Source organism: Bos javanicus, chromosome 14 (assembly GCF_032452875.1).
Source record: "Bos javanicus breed banteng chromosome 14, ARS-OSU_banteng_1.0, whole genome shotgun sequence".
NCBI lineage: Eukaryota > Metazoa > Chordata > Mammalia > Artiodactyla > Bovidae > Bos > Bos javanicus.
In genome coordinates, this window is record NC_083881.1 from 7,048,091 (window position 1) to 7,075,999 (window position 27,909).

Consider the following 27,909-nt stretch of genomic DNA (forward strand, 5'->3'; position numbering starts at 1 on the left):
AATCATTCTAGGGTAAAGTACCCCTACTTATCTGTGTCCTCTTTACTTCAAAGAACATGCATTCTAGAACCAAGAAGTTAAAAGAAGATGGTACTTGAGCAGCCATTTGGGTAATCTTAGCAAGTCCACTGACGAGGCTGCGGTGAGCCTGGTCTCTCCGAAGCGTCCTTCTCCTGCTCTTCCTGCCTTCCTGCTGGAGAGAAGGTCAAGGGTCATGGGTGGGAGTGGGGCAACAACAGGAACACAGTGGGTTTTTTCTGTGACTTATCTTCACGGGCTGGGTCCTGGTGATGGGCAGGAGAGGGGAGGGCTGACTCCAGGATCCAGGAAACCCACTTCTCTGGGCACCCTGCCCGGGGCCACCTGAAGCTCTTTTTCTGAGGTTTTTATGAACCATAAGAGTAACTGAACTCATACTCTAAAATGAACACACAGGTTTAACTGTTGAGTTAGGCTTGGTTACCTACAGTCTCACCTGGTCAGAGGAGTCTCAGCTGCAAATACCTGGCACAGTGTCTCGAATTTAATCCAGGTCTGGTGCCACGTCCTTCCCTGGTCTTTTATAGCGCTCTGCCTTCTGTTTCTCTCCCTAATGCTGATCCATTCCTCCTGGTATCAGAACCGATGTACTAATTACAGAGAATCATCCGTCCCTCGCTACGATTGCTTCAAGTTCAGCTGCTAAAGTGCAGAGACTTCTTAAACAGTCTTTTTATTGCTGTAGCTATTTCTGTTCTGAGTTGCCATTGCACAAATTACCGCAGATGCCAGAACTGGGAAGATGCGTTTCGCTTTGCAAAATGCCTGCTGCATGATGCCTGCCTGCGATGCCTCCCTCAGGGTGCATTTCTCACTGGAGGCAGCCGACCCGTGAGTGCCAGGCTGTGTGGAGAGGCAGTGCAGCAGAGTGGGTGAGACCTTGGGTCCCTGGGGCAGTCCTGGGAAGGAACCACTTCCTGCCTGCGTGCCCTTGAGCAGGTGCCTCGTCATCCCTGTTTGTAACTTGGTGTCGATGACGATTCCTACGCGTGCGGGTGCATTCATTTCCCGCGGCTGCCATAACAGACCGCCACACATGTAGTGGCTTCAAACAACAGGTTTACTATGTGACAGCTTTGGAGGTCAGAAGTCTTAAAATTGAGGGGTAAGCAGGACTGCCTTTCTTCTGGAGACCCCCTGGGAGAAACTGTTCCTTTAAGCTCTCTGGCCTCTAGAGGCTGCCTGCATCCTTTGGTTTGTGAGCCCCTCCTTCATGTCAGCCAGCACATAGCTCTCACTCCCTCTCTCCCTGTGCTTCTGTCATCAAGTCTCCTCTCTGAGTCTGACTCCCCCACCGATAAGGACACTTGCAGTTTCACTGGTCCCACCTGTATAATCCAGGATCATCCCCTAACTCAAGACTTTTAACTTGATCCCATCTACAAAATCCCTTCTGCGTATAAGGTGACTTAACAGTGCAGGAGATGCAGGTTTGATCCCTGGGTCGGGAAGATCCACTGGAGGAGGGCATGGCAATCCACTCCAGTATTCTTGCCTGGGAAATCCCATGGACAGAGGAGCATGGCTGGCTACAGTCCACGGGGTCGCAAAAGTGTCAGACAGAGCTTAGTAACTAAGCAGCACTTTTGGGGGGAGGGCACGATTGCCTTAGCACAGTGGGGTTGTGGGGAGGTTAACTGGGCCCCCACACACTGAGTGTGTCTGCTCATTCTCAGCACTGGGCGTGTGTGCCTACTCTCTTAGTGATCAGTATTCCCATGTACCCCGCCACCTCAGCACAGGGTGGGCTTCAGCACAGGGTGCACCTCGACACAGGGGGCACCTTGATGCAGGTGCAAATAGATGTTGGTGGTGATTAATCTGGATCACCTGTATCATTTAGGAAAGATCAAATTCCTTTCTCTCAAATATTCCTTCACTAGAAAGGGACAGCGCAATAGTTAATATTTGAAGAGTATCAGTTTTGAAAAGGGTAAATGCAGTTTTCTGAAAAATTTGCTTATGCAAAATACCACCTTTTTCAGTAAGACTGGATAAACAGTCATAGAAAGGCATTTTCGCTTTTATGCCTCCTGGTATTTTTACAGTTTATACAGATTTTTTTTTCCTCTAAGTATTTTAGTGCTTCTTCAAGTTTAAGGTACACACGAAGCTTGATTTGGCAGGAATTGCTTAACTTAGCAGATATTTCAAACATGCTGCCTTAAAGCGTGTTTTCCATCTCTGTTTTGTGTTCTGATGGAATCCAAATGCCAGAAGACAAGGGGACAGTTTTATTTTCTTCTGACAGTTTAAGGTTTTTCTGCCATTCCATTCGTCCCTGGTTTTATATAGAGCTCTATTTAAAGTAACTAAGCAGCTGGAGCCATCCTCGGGGAATCTCATCAAGCCAGATGAGGGTGTAGTAAGAAACAAAGGAAGACAGCAGGTGTGTGTTTCTTTTCCTTTTTTTTAAAGAATTTTTTTCCCGTTTTATTGAAATACAGTTCACATATAATGTTGTATTAGCTTAAGGTGTACAACATAATGGTTTGATATACATATATATTATGAAATGACTGCCACAGTAAGTTTATTTAACATCCATCACCTAGTTATTTGGGGGCAGTGTATGGTTTTCTTTTTTCCCTCTCATTGTTACAACTGACATTGTGGGGAACTTTTTCTTGCATATAAACCTGTCCTTCTTTCGAATTAATTTCCTAGGACGTATTTCCAGGAGCAGGAGGGCTGTTCCACTTTGGTTGTTTTAATCATGCACCACACTTCCAGCTTACTTTTCAAAAAATGACATCAGAAACTTAGCAGTGTTCCCGCTGAACTCTTTCGTTTTTAGCATCGCATCTTATTAAACATCTTCAGTTTCTTAGTTCAGTGGATATCAAATATTATCATTTCATTATACTTTTTAGTGTTTTGATGACTCATGATATCAATCAGGTGAATTAGAAGCAGGGTCCCCAACCCCTGGGCCGGGGACTGGTACCTCCTGTCAGATCATTAGATTAGAAATTAGGTTAGAAATAAAGTGCACGATGGATGTAGTGTGCTTGAATCATCCCAAAACCATCCCCCCATCCCCAATCTGTGGAAAATCTGTCTTCCACGGAATCAGTCCCTGGTGCCAAAAAGGTTGGGGACTGCTGAATCAGAGGATTTGATGGATTAAATCAGTAACGTGCATGAGGAATCTGTAACGTTGACTGGTTCCTGGCACTGTGTGTAAACTTCTTTGGGGTCATTGAACTTCTTTTGATTAATTAAATTGGATTTGTTCCTTTCTTGAGTGCGTTGTTTTTTCATGCCCTTTCTTCTGTGTTTGCTTTGAGAAGTTTTGGTGTTTTTTATTCTCGTACTCATGGATTCATTCAACAGCTGTATTTGCTGGGCCTCTTTTGGTTGCTGTTGACAGAAACTCACTTGAGGTCACTGAAACAGAAAAGGGACATTTATTGTATCCTGCAGAGACTGTCCCTTGGATTGCAAGGAGATGAAACCAGTCCATCCTAAAGGAAATCAGTCCTGAATACTCATTGGAAGGACTGATGCTGAAGATGACGCTCCAATAGTTTGGCTACCTGATGTGAAGAACTGACTCATAGAAAAGACCTTGATGCTGGAAAAGATTGAAGGCAGGAGGAGAAGGGAATGACAGAGGATGAGATGGTTGGATGGCATCACCGACTGGATGGACATGAGTTTGAGTAAACTCTGGGAGTTGGTGATGGACAGGGAGGCCTGGTGTGCTGTAGTCCTGGGGTCACAGAGAGTTGGACATGACTGAGCAACTGAACTGAACTGCAGAGACTTAGACGTGTGTGTGTGTGTGTGTGTGTGTTTTAAGATTTTTTTTTTTTTTTGATGTGGGCCATTTCTATAGTCTTTATTGAATTTATTACAGTACTGCTTCTTCTGTTTTATGGTTTGGTTTTGGGGCACATGGGGTCTTAGCTCCCTGGCTGGGGGTCAACCCTGCACCCCTGCATTGGAAGGCAAGGTCCTAGCTGCTGGCCCATGGGGAAGTCCTGGGGCCCTGGTGTTTGGGTTTCTCCTCCTCAGGACTGTTGTTGCCGCCTCTTCCTGTGTCTGGGCCCCGTCACCCTTCAGTCTTAGCTTGCTAGTCGCTTCCCCACGGAGGCCTTCCCTGACGGCCCGGCCCCATGGCCCGGCCCCACCCTGGCCCCCTCCTCCCCCACCCTGCCATGCTGTGCGCTCCCTCCCCCGCCTACTGTGACCGGTCTCGTCGTCCCTTATCTTCTGGTGCACGGGCTCCCCTCATCTCCCGTCTGTGCTCCGGGCGCATGCCTGGCCTCGCACCGTGCCCCCTCCCCCCGCCGTGGCCCCTCAGGGAGAGCTCATGGGGTGGAGGTCTTCATCCCTCAACCTTCGCTCCTCTCGGCCTCCTTGTCCTGATGCTCTCTCTCAGTCTCCCTTTACAGTTGGTTTGTTCACTTGTTTCATCCACAGAGTGGACGTCTAATGACTGACATCTCCTGAGTTACATGCTTCAGATCCCCACAGTTCAGGTTCCTAGCTCCATCGGGTCACTGTCCACTGTGGTCCCATCATCTGCAGCTGTGGGTGGGGGGCATGGTGGGCGGGGGGAAGGGGGTGTGGGGATGGAGAGTGGGGGAGGGGCGGGGGGGATGGCGGGCGGGGGGAGGGGGAGGGCACGTGGCTGAGCAGCCTCCTGCTGGGACGCTCCTGTCACCAGCACTGCCAGCACAAGGGCATAGGATGCAACGTTCACTCTCCTGTTCCCAAAGTCCAGCCACCTTGCGAGGGCACCACAGGGACCAGGGACCAGCCAGAGACGACTCCATGAGCCACCGCCCCACCCCCCAGGTAATTAGGCATTTTGGATACAGCAACAGGGAATGCCAGCAGCAACCAGAGAGAAAACACAGATTCCCCCACCGTCATGACGCTGAGTGAGAAACAAGACAAATCCATAAGACTGGGGTGCGGGGCTGAGGGGGGCAGTATTTTACAGCTGCGTTATGAAGATACCTCAAATACTGAGAAATGCAAATATGAATATGAGGTGGTTTAATTTCAATGTGAAAATGTCACAAAATGAGGGATGTCAAAAAAGAGGAATCTTTTCTTTTTCCTCTCCAATGTAGGTCACATTGTGTTCATTTTTTTTTTTAACTTTTTATTTTACATTGGAGTATAAAGCCTTTGACTGTGTGGATCACAATAAACTGTGGAACATTCTGAAAGAGATGGGAATACCAGACCACCTGACCTGCCTCTTGAGAAACCTATATGCAGGTCAGGAAGCAACAGTTAGAACTGGACATGGAACAACAGACTGGTTCCAAATAGGAAAAGGAGTACGTCAAGGCTGTATATTGTTACCCTGCTTATTTAACTTATATTCAGAGTACATCATGAGAAACGCTGGGCTGGAAGAAGCACAAGCTGGAATCAAGATTGCCGGGAGAAATATCAATAACCTCAGATATGCAGATGACACCACCCTTATGGCAGAAAGTGAAGAGGAACTAAAAAGCCTCTTGATGAAAGAGGAGAGTGAAAAAGTTGGCTTAAAGCTCAACATTCAGAAAATGAAGATCATGGTATCTGGTCCCATCACTTCATGGGAAATAGATGGGGAAACAGTGGAAACAGTGTCAGACTTTATTTTTTGGGGCTCCAAAAAAACTGCAGATGGTGACTTCAGCCATGAAATTAAAAGACAATTACTCCTTGGAAGAAAAGTTATGACCAACCTAGATAGCATATTCAAAAGCAGAGACATTACTTTGCCAACAAAGGTCCATCTAGTCAAGGCTATGGTTTTTCCAGTGGTCATGTATGGATGTGAGAGCTGGACTGTGAAGAAAGCTGAGCACCGAAGAATTGATGCTTTTGAACTGTGGTGTTGGAGAAGACTCTTGAGAGTCCCTTGGACTGCAAGGAGATCCAACTAGTCCATTCTAGGGGAGATCAGCCCTGGGTGTTCTTTGGAAGGAATGATGCTAAAGCTGAAACTCCAGTACTTTGGCCACCTCAGGCGAAGAGTTGACTCATTGGAAAAGACTCTGATGCTGGGAGGGATTGAGGGCAGGAGGAGAAGGGGATGACAGAGGATGAGATGGCTGGATGGCATCACTGACTCGATGGACGTGAGTCTGAGTGAACTCCGGATGTTGGTGATGGACAGGGAGACCTGGCGTGCTGCGATTCATGGGGTCACAAGAGTCGGCCACCACTGAGCGACTGAACTGAACTGAACTGATAGCTGATTAACAGTGTTACGTTAGTTTCCAGTGTACAGTAGAGTGACTCAGTTATACATATACACGTATCTATCCTTTTTCAAATTCTTTCACCATTTAGGTTATTATATAAGACTGAGCAGAGTTCCCTGTGCTATACAGTAGGTCCTTGTTGGTTATCCATTTTAAATATAGCCGTGTCTACGTGGATTCTTATGTAGCTGTGACCCAGGGCTTTGGGGTGCACATCTAGGCTCTACTACCAGCTACTTCACAACCTGACAAGTTGCTCAGCTTCTTGTTCCTGGTTCCTCTTTTGTAAGAGGGATGTCCTACCTGTGTCGCGGGCTCTGGGGGGCTGGTTGAGATCAGACAGATCAAGTCCTGGCACAGCTGTTGACAGCCAGCAGCTCAGTACTCAGAGCTTGCCAGGCATGTTGTATGAAAAATGAATGAAGTTTTTTTTAAAAAAGCCCCACCTCCTTTTTCCTTTGTCATCATTTCTTTCTCTTCCCGGGCTGCTCTGGGACTCACACTGACACAGCCATTTGCTGTGCGTCGCCCAGCCCTTTGAGGTCACTCTAACCTCAAGTAAATTCTGTGTTTCTAGCCGGCTCTCCCTGTGATACCCAGGAGTATCTCAATGGAAAGCAATTTGATAGTCTCAAATCATTGTTTTTTTGCGTTTAGTCGTGTGTCTATATTGCATTATTTTAATTAGGCAGCAAAAGATTCTGTCCAGTGCTCTCCCAGGCCTGTTTGGTGGGGGCGTCAGCGGTTGCTGGAAACATTTGTCATATTTATTGCCCGAACTCTGTGCCTTGTAAGGGATGCTCTTAGGAGCTGCCTTCTCTCCTTGTCTCTTGCTGAGTCATGGGAATATATCCATAAAAGGCTGACTCTGGCTCTCCAACGAGGTGATTCCATTTATTCATTTCAGGCACTAATCATTTTTAGCACTTTGTCTCTTACTCTTTGGTCCAGATGTATTAGTAATGAGTGAAAATATTTATCAGTGTGGAGAGTGGTTTTATCAGCTTTCCTCCCCACACTGTGCCGGTGGGGAACCCAGACACCATTCTGCTCAGGCTGCCTGGCACAATAATGATTTTCTGGGTGAGTCACACGCCAGCAGGGAAGTATGATTGTCTGAGTTTAGATAGGAGATGTACAGCAATAGATGGCCTTCTGTTGAAAAAAGATGATACTGTGTTTAAGAAAAGGTGTTAATTGCTCTCTTGTTGTTGTTATTCAGTTGGTAAGGCATACCAACTCTTTGCCACTCCTTGGACTGCAGCACGCCAGGTTTTCTTGTCTTTTCACCATCTCTTGCAGTTTGCTCAAACTCATGTCTATAGAGGCGGTGATGCCATCCAACCATCTCATCCTCTGTTGTCCCCTTCTCCTCATGCCTTCATTCTTTCCCAGCATCAGAGTCTTTTCTCTTCCCATCAGGTGGCCAAAGTATTGGAGCTTCAGCTTCAGCATCAGTCATTCCCGTGAATATCAGGGGTGGTTCCCTTTAGGATTGATGGACCTCTGTCAGCACAATGTTATCTCTGCTTTTTAATATGCTGTCTAGGTTTGTCATAGCTTTTCTTCTAAGGAAATTGCTCTCCAATTATGACTGATTTGCCTTAAGCATGAAAAGGTTTTCCTCAAGCTTTGGACTTGCAGAATTAGTAGAATCTAGAGCTTGGGGGTCATTCACCTGGAATGACAGGTATAGTTGCCGTATTTCTGTTATTTCTGTATTTCTGTATTGCTGTTAACTGTTTTTCTGTATTTCTGTTAACTGTTTCCCTTTTGCTGCTCCTATTGAAAGTATTATTCATGTGAGTTGTCCAGAATTTCCTTTTTGTTTCTTGCCCAGCTCAGTTTGGTAAAATGCACAGGCTAGTTTCAGTGTGTGCCACGCATTCAGGCACTAGGAGTGCCAGAATGAGTAAGACACGGTTCCTGCCTGTAGGTGGCTGATGGCAGGTGGCGACGATGCCACAGAGCCGGGGCATTGGCAGAGTGTGTGGAATGCTGGCTCCTCGCCTGCTTGTGCCAGAGGTGTTGATGAGCTTGAGTTTTGTGTTAAAGTGAAGAATGACCAGATGCCAGGAGACAGTGCATCCCAGGCACGTAAAGTGTTAGCAGAGGCTCAGGGGTCTTAGACGGCAAAGGCAAAACAGGAGGTCAGAGAGAGGAGTCAGGAGGGGAGAGTCAGTTCTGGTTCTGGGAACCTTCTGTGCCCCAGCCCTGGAACCTCAGCTTTGACCTGTTGTTGGAGTCGTTGGAGGGCTCGGCAGGAAGGTCTGTGGGCGTTTCTGTGTTAGATCAGAATGGAGGATGGGGCTTCAGGATGGATGGATGGATGGTGGAGGCGGGGAGAGGGTGGGTGATGGATGCGGGGGTTACCTGAAGACAAGGAAACTGGTTCAGAAGGCTTTTACCACTGTCCGGAAAGCAAATGATTGGGGTCTAAAACCAGTATGGAGGTTTTAGAAACAAAGGGAAATAGAAACATATTAGGAGTTGAAATCAGGTGCTAAAAAAATGAGGGGAGTGCAGCTGGGGTCGTGGTGACGTTGAGGCAGGCTGCCGGGTCTCTAACTTGGGTGATGAGGTGAGTGATCCCCTACAAAGGTCGGAAGTGGAACCCATTTCATGGGTGAGACAGTGAGTCTGGATTAGAACAAGTGTGAGTGGAAGATAGATTTTGATATCAAAATTTTACAAAAGAAGGAGAACGGGAGTGTGGCTGGGGGACTCGGACTTCAATGTGTAAAGGGTGGAGATGGAAGACAGTGTCTCCAGTATGCAGAGAGGGAACAGAGAGGCACGGAGGGACAGGAGGAGCATGGAGTCAGAGGCGCAGAGGGCTCCCTAAGCATGGCCCAGCGCAGAGCCACGTGCAGCAGAACCTGTGGAAAATAAGGGCTGAAATCTGCCTTCGGCTTGGTTGGTTGGCATCATTGGTCACTGGTCACCTTGGTGAGACAGGTTTTAGGGTGAGCTGGTGCCATCTCCAGAGGGTGGGTTCAAGAGCGAGTAGGAAGGGAGCATGGAGGCTGCGGGGGGACAGCTTTTTCAGCCAGCTTGTCGCGAAAGGAGAGGTGGGCGCGTCGCCAGAAGGGGCTGGTGTTCCTGTGGTACCATGTTCAGTGACCGTGGTGCTTGTCCCTGAGTAAAGCTCAGCGGCCGTTAGGAGTTCATGACGAGCGATGCTGCCATGAGAAGTAGGTCACCTTTATATTTGGTTGCATGTTGCTGTTTTTGCAAGTTGTTTTATTTTTCCTCATCGGGAGGTGAAAAATGTAGCCTGTCTCATGTATCTGTCGATTTAATACATGGGCTTGTTTATCACACTGCTGAATGTTTACAAATTTCTGAAACGTTAATCCTCTGTAAAGGCTGGTATGTCACATTTCTCTGTCGTTTTCTCTCTCTCGAAATCTGCCTTTTATCTCCCCCTCGAATCTGCCTTTTACCTGCATTGTTGCTTAGTCACTCAGTTGTGTCTGACTCTTTGTGACCCCCATGGAGTGTAGCCCACCAGGCTCCTCTGTCCATGGAATTTTCCCAGCAAGAATCCTGGAGTGGGTTGCCGTTTCCTTCTCCAGAGGACCTGCAGGGATCGATCCTGCATTTCCTGTGTCTCCTGCATGAGCAGGCAGATTCTTTACCACTGAGCCACCTGGGAAGCTCCCTGCAGGAGTTGGGAATTCCCAAACACAGATCTCTTCTCTGGCTGAAGGGCATTCTGCAGCTCCTCCCAGCTCTCGGGCTGGGGTCCCGGCTCCTAGGGAGACCCTGCGGCCCCTGGCGTCTGACCCCCACTTCTCCCCCCGCCGAGGCCGAGCCTGCTGCCTCGTGCTTCCCTGCCGGTTCCCCCTGAGGTCCTGGGCCCCACCCGCCGATGGCCCAGGGTGTCCCAGGGCCTTCATTCCCACCCCAGGCACACGCAGGGGCTGTAGCCTGAGCCCGCTCACCTCCTTCTCCTTCTCTTCAGGCAAGCAGTTCAAGTGCACGGTGTGTGACTACACGGCTGCCCAGAAGCCACAGCTGCTACGGCACATGGAACAGCATGCCTCCTTCAAGGTAAGGGCGCCCGGCCGGCGGAGCAGACCTCCGGGTCGGAAGTGCGCCGCTTCTCAAAATGAAGACAGGGAGAGCCTCCTTCCCCTCCCCTTCCGGGCTGAGCCAGCCCGCTCCTCGTGCAAGTGTGGCACTTCTCTGTACTTCGGGAACCAAGTCCTGGAAGAGCGTTGCGAGGATGCAGACTGGAGAAGAGGCTTACTCTTGCTGCAGTAAGATGTATAGAACAGGCTTTTGGACTTGTGGGATTAGGAGAGGGTGGCATGATTTGAGAGAATAGCGTTGAAACTTATACATTGCCATATGTAAAGTAGGTAGCCAGTGTGAGTTTGATGCATGACGCAGGGCGTCCAGAGCCAGTGCTCTGTGACAGCCTGGAGGGACCGTCACAATATTGGAATTATCCTCCATTTAAAATGAATAAATAGATTTAAAAATGTGTGTATCTTAGAAAAACCTGGCGTGATTTAGAGCAAAGAGTATTTTTTTAAGGACAAGTGTGTGCACTGTCAGATCCTGGATTGCCCTGATGTAGCAGGTGTGATGATACTGGGATGGCAGGCGCTGGTGAGAGAGTTGGAGACACCCTCACATGCCTGGCATGGCACCAGCCTGCAGCAGGGACTCTGGAGACCCTGGCTCTCCTGATCTCTGCTTATTCTCGTAGTACCTCCAGTTGACGTTTCTTCCACGTAGATGGTAATTCCCCGGGACCACGGCTTATGGTGGTTACTGGCAGCAAGAGCTCTGGTCCCGTGAATTTGTTTCATAAAAAGTACTGCTCAGCACTTGGCAACTTGACCCTTAAAATCAGTGCTGCTATTGCTGGCATGCACATTTGGAGACGGGAACACTATGCTCTGAGATGTTTGTTGAAATCATGTCCACCTCTAAGTCCCGGTAGAACGTGAAAGGGACTGTGGACGGCCACACTTGGAGGTTGCATTTATTGAGCATCTCCTGGGAGCCCGCGTTGTGCCAGCAACTTCACCCACCTCACTCTGATTCCACACAGTAGGCGTCATTGCCCAGATTTGACATCTGAACAGCCTGCATCTCTGACAAGTGACCCCCGTGAGTCTTGACTCGATGCCCAGATCCACAGACTTCAGTCGCTGTTATAATCTCGGCCAGCCTGTGTCATCACCCCTTCCGAGGTGACACTCCCTGTCGACAAGCTTATCTGATGCTCAGAACAGCCTTGGGGTGAAGTCACAGGAAGCCCATGATCCCTTCTCTTGTCGTTAAGAAGCCAGGTGGCTTGGGGTGGGAACTGTCCAGGAGGTGAGAGAGCCGGAACTGGGGCTTGGCCTCGGGGTCCCAGGCCTGGGCATCCCTCACCAAATCTCAGCCCTTTGCTGTTGGCAGAGAGGGGCCAGTTGGGGCATCTGAGGCTGCCATGCCTGTCGATTCTGTAGCTGCTTTAGCGTCTGTATTGAACACGGGTTTCTTAGGTGGGACCCACATGTCACCCAGCGGGAGTGTGAAACGTCTCAATCAGGATGTTCTGTGTTTGCGTACATTGTATGTAGTGAAAGCTCAGGGCTTTATGTCCATTCCACATCTCTTAGACGTGTTTCTTTGAGGAAGGACTCCGGATTTCCCTAGACTGGTGCAGTGACAGGACTAGAGGATGCACGTCAGGGCGACTTTCACTTCACAGATGAGAGACGTGGACCCGGGGAGGCTGATTTCTGGCCTTGCTGTTCCAAAGTCGGAGCTAGACTTCTAATCTGTTCCTCGGTCTCAGTGTGGAGCATCTTCCCTTCCTAACCAGACATAGCTGAAAGGTTCTCTGCCTTGAAATCCTTGTGGATTTGTTCCTCAGAGTTTTACATCTCTGGTTTGTGTGCAGAAGAAGTGCATTTGGGGATGGTTTAATTGCAGGCGTGTGTGGTCTCCATCACACAGCTGCACTGGGGGGCTTTGGGAGCCCCACTAAGCTGGAGCCCAAGTCATGGCCGGTTTCCCTTGGGCTCCCTGTGGATAAGGCGTAACCCCCAGCTGAGTGGTGCCCCTGCTGGGGATGAGGTTCAGTCTGAGTGAGAACCAGTGAGTCAGTCCTGGGCTCCTCCCTTCCTTCAGGTCTGGGTGCTCTTCTTGTAAACACGTGTGTAAATCATGCTTCTCAATTGCCTGGGGCCAGCGAGCCAAAATGAAGCTGATGCCTGCCAGCTGCCCTCATCCCAACAGTAATTGTCCTTTTCCTTTCCTCTCGGCCCATTAGTTTTCCATTACGTTGTTACAGATTACCTCCACCTTCGTAACTTTAACAGCACAAGTTCATTGTCTTAGGGTCTCCTTGGTTCAGAATCCCAGCATGGGCCACCCTGGGCCAGCGTCTGTGTGACGTGCTCTTCCTTCCTTGCTCTCTGGCTCCTGCAGGCTGTCCGAAGGCTCGTGGCCCCTTCGCCTGTCTTCAGAGCCAGTGGCCATCCTCATCCTTGTCCTCCTCTGATTCTCTCCTGCCCCCTCTTCCAGCTCTGTGGACCCTTGTGACTGCAGTGCGTGCACTTAGATAACCCCGGACAGTATTATCTTAGAGTCAGAGGATCAGTAACCTTGGTTCCACCGGAGTCTTCATTCCTTTTTGCCTTATACATGAGGTTCCAGAGATTAGGACATGGCTGTCTTTGTGCTTAGTCACTCGGTTGTGTCCGACTCTTTGGGACCCCATGGACCGTAGCTTGCCAGGCTCCTCTGTCCATGGCATTCTCCAGGCAAGAATACTGGAGTGGGTAGCCATCCCCTTCTCCAGAGGATCTTCCCAACCCAGGGATGGAACCCGGGTCTCCTGCCTAGCAAGCAGTCATCTTCAGGGAGCGTGTTATTCTGCCCCTGAATTCCCCTCCTATTTTTCCTTCCTCTCACATCTACTCTGTGGTAGAAAAATTTTCATGCATGCCAATAAAACATAGCATGCATCTCCTGCTTTCCCTTTTCCTACCCTCAGTAAGCGTGATGAAGAACTCAAGCCTTGGTGTTTTCCCATCCCAGGATGACACTTCCAGTCTTGGGGCAGCATTGCTCATCCGTTGCAGTGGGCTTGCTAGAGGAAACCAGTTTGCCTCTCTAGACCTGGATGTGTGACTTTCAATATATAATTTCTATCAGGAAACACGGTAATAAGGGCAGACTCCTGTATCACCTTTTAAAATTACACGATATAATTTATGTATTTTTTAATAATGAAATGAAAATATGTTCACTAAATAAGCTTTGGAAAATGCTTTCTGCTCCTTTTCCCTGGAGGAATCTTTGGTGATATTTTTAGACACAATCGAGGTCACACTGTAAATGAGTATTTTATTTTTTTGATGGGGATTAGCATGTTGGCTTTATCAGTGATAAAGCTCTATTGGAGAACGTGGCTTAGACAAGTGGCCAGATGGTTTGCTAAGAATACCCCACTCCTGAGTTTGAGTAATCTCAACAGCTAAAGGCTAGACTGGGGCACCTACATGCTTTAGGCATTGCACATATTGCCTTGCCTTTTTAATGGAAAAACTTTTTTGTATGTTTGGCCGCGTTGGTTCTTCGTGGGCCTTCTCTAGTTGTGGTCTGGGAGCTTCTGACTGGGGCAGCTTCTCTAGTTGTGGAGACAGGCTCGGTAGCTCGGGCTGCGTACTTGTGGCGCGTGGGCTTAGGAGCCCTGCAGGATGTGGGGTCTTAATGGAGCATCAGGGATCGAACCCGTGTTCCCTTTCTTGGCAGGTGGATTCCTAAGCACTGTACCATCGGTCCAGTATTGCCTTTTTTTTTTTTTTTAATTGTCATTTCATAGGCCTTTCCTCATTACATGAAAATTCACTTATTAACTACTTTTAATGGCTGCGTAAGGATGAGACTCATAGTTTTAATTAACCATTCCCTTCATAACTGCACAGTTTGGTCATTCCCAGTTCTTGCTGTTTTAAGTAGCCCTATAGTGGTCATCATCCCCAAAGCATTTCTGGTTCAGTTCAGTCGCTCAGTCATGTCCGACTCTTTGTGACGCTATGGACTGCAGCACGCCAGGCCTCCCTGTCCATCACCAACTCCCGGAGTTCACTCAAACTCATGCCCATTGAGTCAGTGATGCCATCCAGCCATCTCATCCTCTGTCTTCCCCTTCTCCTCCTGCCCCCAATCCCTCCCAGCATCAGGGTCTTTTCCAATGAGTCAGTTCTTCGCATCAGGTGGCTAAAGTATTGGAGTTTCAGCTTCAGCAACAATCCTTCCAATGAATATTCAGGACTGATTTCCTTTAGGATGGACTGGTTGGATCTCTTTACAGTCCAAGGGCCTCTCAAGAGTCTTCTCCAACACCACAGTTCAAAAGCATCAAGTCTTCCGCGTTCAGCTTTCTTTATAGTCCAACTCTCACATCCATACAGGACTACTGGAAAAACCATAGCCTTGACTAGATGGACCTTTGTTGGCAAACTAATGTCTCTGCTTTTCCATGTCACCCTAAATTGCATGGACTGTGAAACACCGGGTGAAGCCTGCCAGACCACTGAGGATCCACAGACAGTGAAGGTGCTGTGTGTGCTTCTTGAAGCTGTAAGTAAAGTGCACTCCCTAGGGTGGAGCTGACACCTAACCTTAAAGATATGCCAGGGAAGATGCTCGGGTGAGGGGAACCAGTGCCGAGCGGGGAGTCTCTGAACAGACACAGGCTTGTTCTTGTGTCCCGGCAGCTCTCTGCTTCTTACACATAAACAAGCCACACACTGTGCTGTAGGCAGCGTGATCAACAGGCACACTCATTTGTGGGGTTTTCTCTGTTAGGCTCAGAGGAACCCGTGACTCTGCCGATAGAAATGTCCTCAGTCGTAGGGCTGGTGGACACCATGCCAGTGTCCCTGCACTTTAATAGAAAAGAGTAACTTTACTTAAAGACATTTTTAAATAATTTTAGTCTGATCATAGTTTCAACTTATGTTTGCAAATCACTCATTCTAAGTATTTTCCGGGCGTTAGGTTTTCCTTGTATGTACTTTGAAGACGGTGGTGTTATTTTACTATTGTTGTTGTTTATGGCCTTGGAGTTAGGCAGACAAGGATCAGAATCTGGATGCCACTGCTCACTAACTAGGTTACCTTCTGGGATTCTGATCCTTCGCCTTTTTGGGCCACTGTCTCCTTATTTGGAAATTGTGAATGAACAATGATACCATTATTTCAAGGGCTGGTTTAAGAAGGAGGGGTTGATTTGAGGGAGCAGATTAGAAGGAAAGTGCCCCCAGAGCTTGGGGCAGACTCAGACCATTAGCCCTGTGCAGGCCACCCTGAGGGAAGAGGTGCTGGGAGGACCTCAGACTTGCTGTCTTAGTAACAAGGTCTCGGGTGGAGCAGCTCTGGCCTCGGCCACCTTTCCCATCAGACTAGTTCTTCTCTTTCAGTAAGCCTGGAGGCCAGCCCAGCATCCTCGACTCCACTGCAGCCCCGTGTGCCTCTGACGCAGGCACTCCACAAGTCCAAGCTGCCAGCCACTGTGCTGGGTTTCGAACTGTGAAGGAAAGGTCCTGTCTGGGTGTGCATATAAAGTGCGCTCCTGTGCATGGCGTAGAGCTGGTCTTGTTAGTGCCTGTGTGTGTGTATCCGCATGCCTGTACACAGCCCTCTGACACTCACTGCTCTTTGACGGCAGTACTCAGTCCATTTGCATTTAACGTAAGTTTTGACGCGTCTCACTGGGTAGTTAACGTTGATGTTCTCCGTCATGTCCGTTCTTCGATCCTCTCGTCTTCTCTTCTGGCTTCTTTCGGGTGAATTAGGCATTTTCCAGTATTCCATTTTATCTCGTCTATTGACTTTTTCCTCTGAGAGTAGAAATTTTCTTTTTCAGGACAGATGTAGAATTACAGAAAAATTGTTACAGTAATACAGAGAGTTTCCATATTCCACATACCCAGTTTCTTTTTAGGACAGATGTAGAATTACAGAAAAATTGTTACAGTAATACAGAGAGTTTCCATATTCCACATACCCAGTTTCTCCTATTGTTAGCATCTGACATTTATATAATACATTTGCTGCATGAGCTGCATGTCATTATTAGCTAAAGTCCATATTTTATTCAGATTTCCCTAGATTCTACCTGATGTCCTTTTTCTGTTCCAGGAGCCTATTAGGATACTGTATTACGTTTAGTCATATAAACTAAACTAGTCATATAAACTAGCCTACGTCTAGGCTGCTTTTGGACAGCACAGTGTCTCAGACTTTCCCCAGTTTTTTGATGGCCTTGGCAGTTTTGAGGAGTACTAGTCAGACACGACTGAAGCGACTTAGCAGCAGCAGCAGCAGCAGTGAATAGTATTCAGTCGTGTCTGACTCTTTGCACTCCCATGGGCTATTCAGTCCGTGGAATTCTCCAGGCCAGAATACTGGAGTGGGTAGCGTTTCCCTTCTCCCAGGGATCTTCTCAACTCAGAGATCAAACCCAGGTCTCCTGCATTGCTGGCAGATTCTTTACCAGCTGAGCCACAAGGGAAGCCCAAGAATACTGGAGGGTAGCCTATCCCTTCTCCAACAGATCTTCCCGACACAGGAATCGAACTGGGGTCTCCTGTATTGCAGGCGGATTCTTTACCAGTTGAGCTACCAGGGAAGCCCCTTAGAGTACTGGTGAGGTATTTTATAGCATATTCCTCAGCTAAGATTTGTTTACTTTTTAGATATAGCTTTTTTGTAAATTTAGTTTTTGTTGTTTTTTTCTTTTTTAGTCACTGCTGTAGACATTACACTATGCATATTCTAACATATTCTACACTATGTATTCTAACACGTTCTAACTAACTGCAGATAAGCTATTTCATAAACAATGGAAAAACTATGAATCATAATTCATATTACTCCCCTTCTACCCTTTGGGTTCTTATTGTCACATATATCATTTCCCTTTGTGTTCTAAACTCCTCAATGTAGTAGTATTTTTTTCTTTAAAGAGCATTTAAAAATACATATGAAAAATAATCTTAAAAATTTCTTTTTCGCTTACTTACTTAGCCTTTCTGGTGTTCTTTATCTTTTCCTGCAAGCCTAGCTTCCATGTGATAAATTCTCCTTCAATTTGGAGAACTTCTTTTAGCATTTGTTATATGCTGGTTTGCTGGAGTTTAATTATTTTAGCTTGTGTCTGTTTGGAAATTCTTTGTCTTCATTTCTAGAGGACTATGTTGATGACTGTAGATTTCTAGGGGACATCACTCGGTATTGTTCCATTACATTTTGTCTTTCATTATTTTTGAGCCGTATCATTTCCTCTTATATATAATGGCTTTTCCCCCCTCTGACTGATTTAAGATTTTCTCTTTGTTTTTTCATTGTATTAATGTCATTAAGCTTAGGTGTGGTTTCCTAGTGTTTACCTTCCTGACATTTTAAATCTGTTGGTTGATATCATGTGTGAGGTTTTGGCCATTCTCAGCTGTGATCTCTTTAAATACTGCTTCTGCCTCATTTGTCTTCTCTTTTTTCCCTGTAGGGCTGTAACCTCCTGTATTGAACTGTTTGATTCTCATAGCATTCAGATGATTTCTCTCTTTCTCTCTCTAATTCTTTGTTCTCTTTGTGTTTCAGTTTATGTGATTGTATTAATCTTTAAGTTTACTTATTCTTTCTCTGATATGTCAGTTCTACTGTTTAGACGTTCAAATGAATTATTCATTTCCGGGTTTCTTTGATTTATAGCATTTACATTTAGTTCCTTTTCCTCTGCTAAAACGTACATATCATTTGTTCACACATGTTTTCCATTAGAGTCTTGAACATTTTTATCATCATTATTTAAATATTTCTGTCTAGTAATTTCAATATCTGAGCAATCTGTGCCTTGGTTTCTATTGACTTTTTTCCTTGAATTGAGTTACATTTTCTTCTTTGCACATCTCATAATATTTACTTGGATGCTTGATGTTACGTGTGGAAGAACAGTAGAGACTGATGGCTGTGGAAAAGTAGATCCCTCTCTGCATCAGGCCATTGCAGTGGGGACCACACAGAGGATAGCAGGCCTGATGCTGTCCTTTCAAAGGTGTGATTGCGAGCGTGGCCCTTGGTTGGTGCGTGGTTGCTGGGATGGTGCTGTGTCCCTGTGGCTTTCTGCTCCCTGGGCAGCTCTTTCCCATCTCTGCCCAGCCTTAGAAGAGCATGCAGTGCACCTGCTGAAGGCTCCATGCATTGGATGAGGGTGGTGGGCTTCCTCTCCCCTGTCCTGTGTCAGCCCTGGAGTCCTTGCTGCCTTTTCTGTGCACCCAACATGTGCCAGGGCAGGGGTTGGGGTGAAGCCAGGCCTGCGTCTGACGCCAGGCTCACGAGTCTGGGGAGAGCCATCTGTGTGTAAGAAGCAAGTGCATTATCTGCTGCGAGACAGTTATGCGCTAAGCTCTCTGGGAACCCAGAAGAGCAGCTAACTGTTCCAACTCTGTCATTTTTTAGAAGCTATGTTGTAATTGAGTTAATAGAGTATTATGTTATCATGTAAAACCTATAGCTATTGAAACCTATAGCAACCGAAAAGTTATAGTTGACTGATGTCCACAAATCAAAGGGAATTAGTGTAATCCCTTGTTGTATTTCTGACAATGAACTTGGTCCCAGAGGTGTTCGTTCACAATGTGTCCATGGGAGGCTGAGTCAAGGTATACATATAGAAGATACCAGACAGCTGAGCTCATGGGATGGGTAAGGGGCTTAGATGCTAAACTGAGCAGAGGGGCTATTTGGACGAAGTCAACCAGGATGTGGCTGTGTAACTAAATCACTCCCAGCTTCCAGTCTAAGCTTGGTAAACAAGGGAGTGCAAGTACAGAAATGATCTCAAGGAAGCAGAGTGTTGAGAACCTCACATTCGTAAACAATTCAAGTTAATCCTCAGTCTGAGATCCTCAGTATCCCCCAGCACGCTGAGTCACCTGGTGTTGCTTGTAGCAAGCATCGTGGCTTTATTTCTGCTATGACATCTGTTACCCAGGAGATGGTTTCGTGCTTCCACCAGAAACTCCGGCCACAGGGAGGTCGTGGCCCCGTGGCCAATACTCCATGCTCCCAATGCAGGTGGCCTGGGTTCGACCCCTGGTCGGGAAACTAGACTCCGCATGGTGCAACTAAGGCATGGTGCCGCCAGATAAATAAATATAAAAAAATAAGCTTCCACCACAGTGTTGAATGTTTAAGTATCTTGTGTCAGAATAAAAAAGACAGATGCACTGATCCCTTTTATAATAGCCATCTGCTGGGCATTACAACAGGTGTGTCAGTATTTACTTTATTTTGCCTTCAAAGATGCTATGATGTAGGTATTAATCTTCCCGTTTTACAGATGAGGAAACAGGCCCAGAGCCCTGTTAAGTAATATACTCAAATAACAGTTGGTGAGTAGTGGAGCTGGGATGTTGAGCTGTATCTTCGTAGACAAAGCTACCCTCGTCCCCCACCCTCTACTTTCTTCACTCTCAAGCCAAGTGGAGGGGCATTTTGACACCCTTGACCTCTTTACCCCTCACTGCTTTGATTGTGTAAGCCTGCAGTTAGATGTTTATCCATCAAAACTCAAACAAAGTCTTTATGTAAAATGCTGACTGAGTGTAAACTTAGCAGCCGTAGCACTTCCCAAGTTCAGTGGAAATTACTGAACCATGGTACAAAGAGAGTAAGAAGTCAAGTGGAGGGTTGTTGTTAGTAGTGTTTATTTTGCTTTTCAGTTCTTAATTTCCACAAAAGCAAAGAATCTGAGATTGTTTCCCTTTTTTCCTTTAAGTGTGTGTGTATGTGTGTGGAGGAGGAAGGGTCATGGTGGGAAGCAGAGGGTCAGAGGGGGCCATTTATTTGCTTTGAACTGAAACATCTCTGCTCAAAACCTGTTACACCATCTTCAGCTTCCTTGTATTTTAGATTTTTAAAAACACTTTGGGGGGGATAAAAAAAAGGAAATTGGATTGTTTTATGTTAAATTAAAATCCTGTCTGTCTAATAGTATGCAGTATATTCTCGGGAAATATGGCATTTTGACAGCATAAGTGATTACCAAAAAAAATCAATAATTGGAGAACGCTGAAGAGTCTTCTAAGCTCTTGCATGGAAAGCAATTAGTATGGATTGATTTACTGTTATTTATTGTGATGAGATAATTGCCTCAGTGTAAAGCCATTTGGGACCCTGTGGTACCCCATGGCTTTAAAACATTTATTCTTTTAAACTGTTTAATTTGTCTCAGGCCTGATTTTACAGCAGAGGTGGCCTTGTGCTTGGTGAATTATGTGAAGACCTGGCTTTTTTCTCTCTGGATCCTTGGTCCCAGGCTTGGTTTTGTTTCCCTGTTGCGGTTGGCCCAGGAATGAAGTCCCAGCCTTGTGCTCTCAGGATCACAGTTCTCAAAAGACAGGGCCAAAAAAAAAAAAAAAAAAAAAGTCACAGTTCTCTTCTCTTGTGTGTAGATGGGCAGCCTTGACCGAGGGCTCAGGCTGCAGAGCACGGTGTGGCTGGTGGGACAAGGACAATGGGGTGGTGGCTCTCGCTCACATCGGCAGCATCCCCTCAAAGGCTTTGGCACAAACCTCTTTTTTCTTTTTTTTTTTAATGAAAAAAGTGTTTTTGGCTGTAGCATATGAGATGTAGTTCCCCCACCAGGGATTGAACCCTCCTGCAGTGGAAGCACAGAGTCTTAACCGCTGCCGTGCGTGCGTGCTAAGTTGCTTCAGTCATGTCTGACTCTTTGCAACCCTGTGGACTGTGGCCCACCAGGCTGCAGTCCTCTGTCCACGGCATTCTCCAGGCAGGAAGACTGGAGTGGGTTGCTGTGCCCTCCTCCGGGGTTCTTCCGACCCAGAGATCGAACCCACATCTCTTAACGTCTCCTGCACCGGCAGGCGGGTTCTTTACCACTAGTGCCACCTGGGAAGCCCAACCTCTGGGCCGTCGGAATTTCGGGCACAGAGCTCTTTAAGGGTTGACCATCAGGAACATGAGTCCATGGATGTCCACTTGTCCCCAGCCCTCCTTGGGATGCAGGTCCTTTCCTTTCTGGAGTGCATCTCTTTGCTTCGGCCTCTGTGTCCCTTTTTCCCTTGTCTGTCTCCTGTGGCCGTCTGTGCATCCTTAGGCTCTTCGTGTGTGTGTCGGGTTGGGGGTTAGTGTACCAGTCCCTGCGCTTGGTTCTGCATGTGTGTAGTTCACATCTGTCTCTGAACTCAGGCTGAGGAGGAGGCAAGGAAGCCAGGATTCTGGATACAAATGCTCTCTAGGAATGTCCCTTCTTAGCATCACCACACTTCTTACGATTTACAGTCTTGGTCCTTTTCCCCATGACTATGCATGCTTTTCTTTTTGAGCGGCTCACTCCCCAGACTGGTGCAGACATACTCTTTGGCGATTGACCTGGCCAGCGTGTGTTTCTCTTGCTGGGTGAGGGGCCTGCACGTGGCTCTGCTGAAAGGGAGCAGGCTGTGGGGACGTGCTCTGAAAATCTGTGAAGCGTTACAGTCTCCTAGTTCGGGACCTCATCCTGAACATCTGCCAAGGGCCAGGCTTTTAACTTTTTCCATGATGTCTGATGGTACCTGGCAGATGGTGTGGTTCCTTGTTTATGTTAGAATGTTTCGTCTGTGAGGCACTTTGTTCTAGATTTTGTTCTAGACTCAGCACGGAGGCAACACTTAATTATCATTTGTGGAGTGAGCAAATGAGTAAATGAATCGATTCTATAGAACTGCCATGACAAAGGCTGATCACGGAAGCCATCCAGGTGGAGGCGCGCTTCTGGGCTCCTAGCCAGGCTTGTAGCCACAAGTAGGCATGGAGTTCAGAGGCCCGTCCTTGCTGGGCCCTCCCTGCTCTTCACTCTGCCCTCAGTTCCCTGCGTGGCCTTGAACCCTCAGTACTTCCTTCCCTCGTAGCAGTGAGGGGCGGTGAGGTTAAAGTGAGAAAAAGCGCATGTAACCAAGCATGCTCCCAAGGTCCCGGGGTCTCTAGATTGACCCAGCGCTGTTGACCCCCAGCCGTGAGCCAGACGTGGCATGAGTCAGAAGGCCCCACGTGGCCCGGCAGGAGCTGTTCTCAGCAAAGCGCAGATTTAATGTCTAGAAGCGTGGTGTTGTTTCACGGCAGGCACAGTAAGCCCCGCTTCATCATTGTGTTTCTTTCAGAAGTGTCTCAGTGGAGATTCCCATCAAAGGGAATGTGTGCAATCTTTTTCTGGTGCGTTCCTTGGAAACCGGTGGAAATATAGGCATGGGGGACTTCGGTGTGGCAGTGTTGCCTACCGTCTGACCCTCAGTTTTGGAGGTGGCGGGCAGCTCCACGGGCCATGCAGATGGGGGGCTGTGCAGTGAAAGGTCCCCATGGTGGGGGCCGCGGGGATAGCGAGGGTAGGGAAGCAAAGTGAGCAGTTTGTTTTACCAGAACTTTCCAGGCTGGAAATACTCCTATGAAAACAGCACTATCTTACTGGTTCTGTAACTGGAAACAGAAAGTCATTTGCAAAACTGAAGATACATAATAATAGGGAAAGCTGCAGAAATCATCTGTTTAATCCATCCCCCAGGGGAGATTGTTGCCAATGAGGGGCTTGTCTGCACGCCTTGAGGTCCACGCGTGAGTGGCTGAGGGCCCCCAGCCCAGCCCAGCCCACCTTCATGCTCCTCAGCCTGACTTGGTGCTGGCTTGCATTTTAGAAAATTGGTGTCCCCTTCAGACATTCATGAAAAAAAAAATCTCATCTTCCTGCCGGGTTTCTTTGCTGCAGATTTGCTGCTGTAAATCTTAAAGGTGTCCTACAACCCAAGCCCCAGGGCAGCACTCACATAATCCAGGACCTCTCTCCACCGTGTAACTTGACTCAGGTTTGGTGATGCTACTGTGATAGTTCATATTTCCTCCGGACCTGTCACCAGGTCTTTTAGAGGGAGCTCCCAACTGCAGTCTACTTTTCGGACGTTTTCAGACATGACGAAGGGAAGGTGTGTGAGAACCTTGGTCTAGTGTCGGCATAATTTCCATGACACTGGTGAAAGAAAATAAAGGTAAAAATTGCTTTGTCTGTCAGGGTATAAATGCCATTGCTGCTTTGCTGTTATTAATATTAATCATGCCGCTCATTGGGTGCTATGCCATTTAAGGCATTTTATCTAAGTTACGTGTAATCATCAAAACCCTTGTGAAGAGAGTTTTTTTGGCCATATATTATCCTATTTGATCACCCATTTCTTTTTTACTTCTCTTGTTGTGAGATAGAATGTATATCCAGAATGTCAGATATACATACGAGTATGTGAGGGCATGAATAATTGTGATGTGAACACTCATGTCCCACTGCCCAGAGATGGACCGTTGCCTGTCCTCAGACCTCCTTCATGGGCCCACCCCCTTCTCTACCCGAGTTGTGACTGTTAACCTGAAAATTACTTTCTGGTTTTCTTAGTGGTTCTACCATTGGCGTATACATCCCTACGCAGACTAATGTAGCAACACTGTATGCTTTTCAACTTTATATTATCCATATATCTGGATATGGATATGTATCTATTTATGGATTTACATGTATATGGATTTATATATATATAAGGGCTTCCCTGGTGGCTCAGACGGTAAAGAATCCACCTGCAATGCGGGAGACCAGGGTTCGATTCCTGGGTTGAGAGGATCCCCCGGAGGAGGGCACGGCAACCCACTCCGGTATTCTTGCCTGGAGAATCCATGGACAGAGGAGCCATGGGATCACAGAGTGGGACACGACTAAGTGACTGAGCACACAAACATACATATGTAAATCCTCATCTAGATATATATCTATATCTAGATATATGGATTTATATGTGGAATTTATTTTATTCTTTGTCCTGAACTTGGCTTCTTTACTGAATGGTGTGTTGGTGAGACTGCATGTCATCCTCCTCCATCCATTTTTTTCTTCTTTTAAACACTAATTATTTATGTATTTGGCTGCACTGGGGTCTTAGCTGTGGCATGCAGTATCTGACCAGGAATCACACCCAGGCTCCCTGCACTGGGGGCTCGGCACTTAGCCATTAGACCACCAGGGAAGTCCCCGTCCGTGCTCCCCAGTGTGAAATAGCGTGTGCTGTGCAGCCCTCGCGGGAGTGTTCATCCGCTCAGTTCACCCCCGCAGTTGTGGGGGAGCGGCGGGGCTCTCTCTTTTGTGTCATCGTCACCAGCTCTGCTGCTCTGCGCTGTCTGTGCACGTGTCCTGGTGTGCCCGTCCACGAGAGCCTCTGGGGTGGATGCCCCTGGCAAGCGCTTGGCAGGGCCGTAGGCATGTCTTCAGCTTTACAAGGTGAAGCCCAACCACTCTCCACGGTGGTTGTGCCAGGTTATGCCAGCAGCAGGGGTGCCCGGCCCAGATCTTCTGCTGCTCTGTGTCGGGGCGGGAGGTGGGGCGGGGGAACGTGCAGGATGGCCAGCCTGCTGGGCTGGCCTCTCCGTGTGGCTTTATTTTCATTTTCATGATGGTTAATGGAATTGGGCCCCTTTCCATAAATTTTTCTGGCCATTTGGATTTATTTCTCTTTCCCTTTTTTTTTTTTTTTTAATACTGTTCAAATATTTCCCCATTTTTTCTATTGAGTGGTTTTGCTTTCTTGTTTATTTTCAGGAATCCTCCATGTATCTGGGGTGGGGATCACTTTTTGGGTTACATATTATGAATACAGTCTCTCATGCTGTGGCTTCCCCACCCCCGCCCCCCACATAATGTCTTTTAAAGTTGATACATTTAATGCCATTTTAAGAAACATTTCATCCAGAGTTTTAATTTTAGTTGTGGTTTTTCTATTCCACTCTCTCATTTTAGACCTCTAGATCTCATTTTCACCATGGCAGCAGCTGGATGCGTGGTTCCTTGCCTCCAGTCTTGTTCCTTTCAAATAATCCTCCCTCCATTCACTTCCAGAGTGAAAACTCTTCTGAAGTTGGCACGTCACCCCCTGCCTGATACCCACCGGAAACCCCATCCCGAGTCAGTTTCCTAACGCAGCGCGTCCCCCTGTGACCTGGCTGCCTTCCACCCTCTTCCCAGCCCCACCCACCCCCGCCTGGTCCCAGCCCTCCAGGAATAGCCTGTATTCCTCCTGGCTTACCTTGGCAGTCCTTGTTTGTCCAAGTTGACAGTTAGACGTGGGCTGCCTTATGTCTGGGAAATGCACGCAAACTAACCATGCCCTCCCAGGGAAGACAGGTGGGAAGTCAGATCATCTGGTTGCGGGCTGGACCAGGGGCCCAAAATCCAGCGCAGACAAATGGTAGGGCAGGGAGATTGTGAAGCTTTGGGCAAATTCCCTAACCCTTCTGCGTTTCAGTATTTTTTATCTGTGAAATGGGAATAGCAGTTGTACCTACTGCAGGAGGTTGTTGTGAGATTTGCAGGAATTAATCCATGCAAGACTTAGAACTCTCTGGCATATGGTAGCTGTCAGTAAAGGCGAGCTAAAACAGTCATAAATTCTGTCCGGTCACGCTACTTCACAAATGCACTGTAACACCATGTTGTAGGCATGACGGCAGCTTCCTGCCTTGTTTTTGATCCACTTTCTTTTCTGTCGTTTAGTCTCACATGCACTACAGGGCTGCAGCCTGCATATATTTTCCTCATAACTCTTAGCTGGATGCTGGCCTGAAAGATCTCAATAAATAACTTTCCTTTGAGATGTAGCGTCATTTGCTATCTGCAAGTATCTGACTTAGGAAACAAGTGTTGTGATTTAGTTTGCCTAGATAGCATTTAATCTTTGCAGTTGATATTTAAGTCCAAAGACTCGTGTGCATTCAGGGAATCAGAAGTCTCTCATTTGTCACCATGTCCCCAGGTGAGAACAAGGTCTGACTCATAGCAGGATGTCAGTAAATACAATATATGCTTCATAAATGGAGTCCCAAGAGGTGCCCTGTTCATGATGCAGTCAGACCCTATGCCTGGCAGTGGTTATGGGGCATTACCTAGGCTCCACTTGACCTCTGTCTCCTGCCCTGCAGTGACTACCCCAGCAGAAGTCCTTGCTGAAATGTGGCAACATCCCACAAGTTCAAGCTTGTTCTGCATGAAAAGCCCAGATGCGGCTCAGCCATAACATTTAGGGAGAGGGGGTCCCAAGAAGATGTTAGGTAGTGATTAAATTCCTGTAAAAGGTAATGATGGTACCAGGGAATGGAATAGATGGAAAGGTTTGTCCCCCTAAACCTCAGAGCCGTTCAGTAGTGCAGGGGGCCAGGGGGCTGACCTCCATGCCTGTAACAAAGGATGAGATCACAGACATCAGAGACGAAAGAAGTCTGTCTCATCGCGGAGGGAGGTTTGGTCACAGCCAGTCTTTGAAAGCGTCCCTTCTGGCTTTAAGAGTTGAAGATTTTGTAGAAATCAGTAGCTCAGAAACTTGGGTTCTCTTTTGGACTCACCTGTGCATTTTTTGACCTATCTACTCAAACGATTTGGGAGTTCTTTTCATTAGCATTTCCACCAAGGAACAGGCGTGGGGAAGTACATGGAGTTGAAACTCTTATGAGGCAGTTTATCTGCTTTGCTCTAAGAAGGATGGAATTGACTCTTGAGCCTGAAGTTAGGTTCGTAGGACCATTTCTCATTTTAATTGCCCCTTCGTGCCTCTGTGCCCACTGACCACCCAGCACTGGCAGGAGAGCATTTTTTGGGTTTTTTTTAAAATTTCTGTGCATATGCTAATGTTCCAAAACTAATTTCATAGAACTCACTTATATTGAGATAGGCAAGTACGTCAGAATTAATGGTAAGGGGAGCTACTTGAATAGCATTCACTTGAAAAAAAAAAAGTGATAGATTCCTGTGTTGGATTTTTTGTGATTTTCTTCTTGAACAAGAAATATAAACTCTGGGGTGACAACAGAGGAAGATATGAAAGCAGCCTCGTTTAGCAGAGTCGCCTCCTGCTCTGGGGACTTCTGCCCAGTCACTCGGGGGGTTCCCTGCAGAGGCAGGACTCAGCCACCCCAGGTTTGTGTCTTTTCCTGGAGCATTTCCCGAGGGATGGTCTGCTCCTCGCAGGCCTTGGGAGTCGTGGAGGAGGGGTATGTGTGTGCGGGGCCTCTTCCTTCCCGTGGAGGCTGATGACACAGGGGCTGGCCTGGCCCTAACCCTCCTCCTTGTCCCCCCAGCCTTTCCGCTGCGCCCACTGCCATTACTCATGCAACATCTCGGGCTCCCTGAAGCGGCACTACAACCGGAAGCACCCCAACGAGGAGTACAGCAACGTGGGCACCGGGGAGCTGGCGGCCGACGCGCTCATCCAGCAAGGTAGGCGAGCGGCTGCGCCCCTGTGCCTGGCCAGGCCCCCTGGGGCAGCTCTGCGACCTCCCTCAGCACGACCCGCACATTCCTGGTCATCACTGTTCGCTTCCTCCTCCTCCCTGTGAGTTGTCAGTGTTACTTGCGGCTAGGACCATATTACAGCAACCTTAATGGAAACCTTAGGGCTTCCCCAGTGGCTCAGATGGTAAAGAATCTGCCTGCATTGTGGGAGACCTGGTTTCAATCCCTGGGTCAGGCAGATCCCCTGGAGAAGGGAATGGCAACCCACTCCAATATTCTTGTCTGGAGAATTCCATGGACAGAGGAGCCTGGCGGGCT

At 47.6% G+C, this 27,909-nt stretch overlaps 1 protein-coding gene across 3 annotated transcripts in view; it reads left to right on the top strand.

The window, feature by feature from the left end:
* Positions 1–27,909, top strand: part of ZFAT (zinc finger and AT-hook domain containing) — a 156,909-nt gene that overhangs the window by 91,292 nt on the left and 37,708 nt on the right. For all 3 annotated transcript variants that reach the window (XM_061438536.1, XM_061438538.1, XM_061438537.1), the window contains 2 exons: positions 10,228–10,316; positions 27,438–27,576. In XM_061438536.1, the coding sequence (XP_061294520.1) occupies positions 10,228–10,316; positions 27,438–27,576 (228 nt within the window). The remainder of the gene's footprint in view (positions 1–10,227; positions 10,317–27,437; positions 27,577–27,909) is intronic.